The sequence below is a fragment of the Asparagus officinalis genome, chromosome 10 (genome assembly GCF_001876935.1).
Source record: "Asparagus officinalis chromosome 10, Aspof.V1, whole genome shotgun sequence".
Classification (NCBI taxonomy): domain Eukaryota; kingdom Viridiplantae; phylum Streptophyta; class Magnoliopsida; order Asparagales; family Asparagaceae; genus Asparagus; species Asparagus officinalis.
In genome coordinates, this window is record NC_033803.1 from 68793374 (window position 1) to 68798084 (window position 4711).

General features: G+C 46.8%; 1 protein-coding gene across 1 annotated transcript in view; it reads left to right on the plus strand.

Annotated features, from left to right (window-relative positions):
* Positions 4216-4711, plus strand: part of LOC109826865 — a gene marked incomplete at its 5' end in the record, with an annotated part of 17348 nt that continues 16852 nt past the window's right edge. Inside the window, one exon of the mRNA XM_020393882.1 lies at positions 4216-4239. Coding sequence (XP_020249471.1) covers positions 4216-4239 — 24 coding nt within the window. The remainder of the gene's footprint in view (positions 4240-4711) is intronic.

A 4711-nucleotide genomic window follows, 5' to 3' on the forward strand; every position in this document is an offset into this window, starting at 1 on the left:
CATTTATACATTTGATATGAATCTTTTATATTTATTCTTATCATTTCCTAGATGTAACTAATGCACGAAAAATCTCACTCAAAACTTATATATATGTTTAACTCTCGGTACTCACGAAGCTCCTCCCACTTTTTTCCGGCTGATTGGAATAGAAAAGCGTAATCCACAATTCTAAGAGGGGGTTATTTTTTTCTGAATTTAAGGTGTTATTCATTTCAGACTAGAACTTGGATTTAAATTTAATGCGTTATTAGCTTAGGACTAGAATTCAGATTTGAATTCAGGGTGTTATTCTTTTAGGATGAGGATTTGGGTTTGGATTTAACACGTTATTGGTTTAGAACTAGATTTTGAATTTAAATTTAAAGTGTTATTGGTTCTTGTAGGCTGTCTAAAAATCACAATGGATAGCTAATCCCTATCAAGCCCTGATAATGGAAGTTACAATCAGACGACTTTCTAATCACTGCATCCGCAACTCTGCAACCGCTATAAACACGGCCTCAATCACATCAAACCAGACATTCGGTTTTCAACAACTCTTATCAGAGTTCTTAACTCGTTCAGAGTTCTTCAACACTCGTCAAGAGTTCTAAACCGAAGTCATCAAACACTTCAGTTATTCCAGTGAAGAAGGACGGTCGGATCGTCAACGGAGAGCAAGTTCGACGCGATCAATCGAAGGAAGCACTCCATCGCTACCAAGAAGAACCCAGTCTTAAACAAAGGAGAGAATCAAATCCATTCTCTTCTCTTTTGTAATCGGAATCCAAATTGTAATCGATTTTGAGAGAATACAAGTCAAATTTTCTTTCTTTGTCTTTTTACATCAAATTTCCTACCAACAAAAGATGGCGACTCTGCTGGGGACTAGCTTCTCTGACGAGGAAGTGGTGGCGCAATCCGACGTTCACCTCACAGGAACCACCGTCGAAACTCTCGTCGTAGAGTTCGACCAAGCCAAGTATGAGGAGGTCCTCTCCTCTGGGTCCCTTAGCCCAAAAGCTAGGCGTGATACCCACAGGACCTCTACGGAGGTCAACACTACTGCTGAGATGCCAAAGAAAGCCCTCTCCTTTGGCCAAGACCTTAAACTCGCTCTGCGAGTTGAAGACTCCTCCCCCGTATCACTACGGCACATAATAGGTCAAAAGAGACCTATGTCGGAGGAAAATCCAACCAACGCCGACGATGCCGCGGCCAAGGCCTTGAAACAGGCTAAGAAAAATGCTGCTCGACGAAGGAGAAGATCCTTACGGCGAGCATACTTGCGGAACAGCCAAGCTACTGCCCAACGCAAAGACTGCGTTTCTGAGCCTGTGCCCGAACTGTGCGTTTCTGCTCCAGAACGCACACTTCGTGGCAATGAACCCGACTATGAGCCTCGGGTTATTCAACTCAAACGCGACCCTCAGTGGCGCGTTGTTCAACATAGACGCACACCTCAAAAGTGCGTCCCAAAACGTGACCTCCAAAGGCACGTTCAATCATTCAAACGCACGCCACAACCGTGCGTTCAGTCAAAACAAGACCCTCAAGGGTCTGTTCAAATAACTAAACGCACACCACAAGTGTGCGTTCAATCAAAACCCGACCCTCAGGGGTCTGGGTCATCAAACAAACGCACGCCACAAGTGTGCGTTCAATCAAAACCCGACTCTCAGGGGTCTGGGTTATCAACCAAACGCACATCACAAGTGTGCGTTCCAGCAAAGAACGACCCTCAGGGGTCTGTTTCAACAACCAAACGCACATCACAAGAGTGCGTTCAAACAAAGAACGACCCTCATGGGTCTGTTTCAAAACGCACGCCTCAAGTGTGCGTTCAAACAAAGAACGACCCTCAGGGGTCTGTTTCAACATCAAAACGCACACCACAAGTGTGCGTTCAATCAGGACAAGATCCACAAGGATCTAGTCCATCAATCAAACACAGGCCTCGGCCTCGTGTTTATAAACCTAAACGCGACTCTCGTGTTTCTTATCAAGAGCATGACACGGTCCGTCAGGTTCAAAAGGGACAGCATGGATTTAAGATTCATGCCCAACCCATCCAAGGGCAGGGGGTTCCATCCCCACCTTCACAAAATCTTTCCCAGGTCTCCGACTTGCGTGAATTGCTGTCAAGAGGAAGGCCAACACAGCAAGTAGCTCATTCATGCCAGTGTGAGCGGCTCATATCTGCTGTCCTCTCTGAATGCAGTTGTTGCTCACCGGCGCCTAGGCAGTCGGTGTTCAATAGATTGACGAATGTCGCTAGAAACGACAACGTCGCCAGAAGAAGACCTCTGAAGTCGACTACCCCGAGGTTACTATCAACATGATCGGTAGAGGAAAAGCCTCACGTTCCGATTCTGACGAGTCACAAAGAAGTAATTCCCCGACTGTTCGGGAAATTTGTGATGAATTTGAAGGAGTATATAAGCATACTCGGACCCGGACAGGAGCTATTCGCCCGGTTGACTATCAAAAGTTGGCCAAAGGAATTACAACAAGTGATGAGCATTCGGCAATAGCCGAATCTCAATCTTCGAGCTCGGTTGGACCACAAGAAGTATCTGCTTATATGGCGGGAAATCCTGAGGACATAGCCAAGAGAGTGAACGAACACCAGGTCATGCTCCAGGCGCAACAGGAGACACTTCTCCAATTGAAGGACATGATGGCCCAACTTATTGCTGAAAAAGGCCACAAACCCGAATCTTCCCGGAGGACAACCTCAAAAGGGAAGCAGAAAGCGACCGAGCATTCGGATCGTGAGACTCTCAACTTGGGATCCTCTTCTGAGGGTGAAAAGGAGGTGGAAAAAGAACTGCATCCTCAATCCACTAAAATGGATGAACTAGAAGCTCGCCTCAATGCAATCGCCAACAGAAGTGAGCTCCGTGAAGAAGGAGTGGTGAGACCTTATCCTGCCGAATGGGATATAGCTCCATACCCGTCAAAGTTTAAAGCTCCAACCTTGCAACCGTTCGATGGCACAGGATCGCCAAATCAGCACATCTACTACTTCAAATCTCAAACTGGAGATGTTGTGGCGAACGATGCCATCTTGACTCGCTTATTCATAGAAAGGAGTGGCCTTTGAATGGTTTATGAAACTGCCTGCTGGATCTATTCAGAAATGGGTGGATTTGGAAAGGCTTTTCTTGGCTAGGTTCTTTGAGGATGATACGGAAGTTTCTGTCCCAACTCTTCTCGCCACCAAGCAGAGGAAGGGAGAATCCATCAAGGCTTACGTGGAGAGATTCCGTAGCATGGCATTGCGATGCCCCTCAGGTATGACTCAGTCAACCCTGGTTGAAACTTGCAGGCACAACTTGCAAACTCAGCTCCTTGCCCAGATGGGGGTAGCGGAGTGTCGTTCCTGGAGACAGTTGGTTTCGCAGGGAGAACAAGCTGAAGAGATTGTAGCTCGGGTGAAAGCCGAAGAAGCTGCACAGCCCAAACCGCAACAGCAACGCAATCAGAACAACGCCCAGCGGTCTAAGGGAAAAGAGACCCTAGCAGCCGACTACTCTCGGGTACCACCGCCCACAAATCAAGGCAAAACTCCCAATAAGCAAAAAGTGCCCAAGCAATATTCCTTCAAAGAGGAGCATGTGGACACTTTATTCCAGCTATTGCGGAAGAACAACAAGCTACAGCTTCCTGAAATTAGGAAGCCAGAAGAGGCAGGGAAGATAGATGACCCTAATTACTGCCGTTATCACAGGTTTCTGGGGCATCCTACCAGAAGATGTTACATCTTTAAGGACATCCTTCAGAATTTAGTGGACGCCAAAGTGCTTACCCTGAAACCCTACCTGATGAAACCCACGAAGTCAACGCAACTTCGCACCAGCAAGTATGGCGTCTATACTTTGACGGCGCGTCACGAGCAACTAATGTAGCAAGTGCTCCTGGAAGTTCTAAGATTTCTTCCGGAGTGGGAGTTGTCTTAGTTTCCCCAGGAAAGCACGTGATGCCTCGAGCTTACTCATTGACTGAACCGTGCTCAAATAACGTAGCCGAATATAATGCATTACTCATAGGACTCAGTTTCGCCAAAGAACTGGGGGTTGAGTACCTCGAAGCCTTCGGTGATTCTCAACTGATAGTTAAACAAGTTCAGGGAGAGTACGAGGTTCGAAGCCAAGATTTAATACCATACCATAAGATGGCAGTGGAGATGGCAGAATCATTCGAAGGATTCTTTATCGAACATATTCCACGGCTACAGAATACCTATGCAGACGCGTTAGCAGCATTGGCCGTATCTCTGGCACAACCTCCTGAAACGGAACAGTTTGTTACGGTAAGAACTCACCAACTCTTAGTGCTGCTTTACGGTGAAGATGAGGAAGAAGAGGTTCAAGAGGTGCACGCTACTCAAGTCGAGTTCGAACCACGAGATTGGCGTTTCCCCATCATCGACTACGTCTTGCATGGGATCTTGCCAGAAGATGTGAAGGAAAGAGAGTCAATCAGACGAAGAGCACCAAGATTCTACTATAATACGGAGAATCGAACGCTATACCGTAGGGGGTACGATGGGTTGCTAGCACGTTGCTTATCAACCAAAGAAGCTGAAGAGGTCCTTAGGGAGGCACACGAAGGAGAGTGTGGCGCACACCAACCTGGTCCTAAGCTTTATGATTGTATCAGAAGAATGGGGTATTTTTGGCCTTCCATGATGAGTGATGCAATCACGTATGCCCGAAAGTGTAAT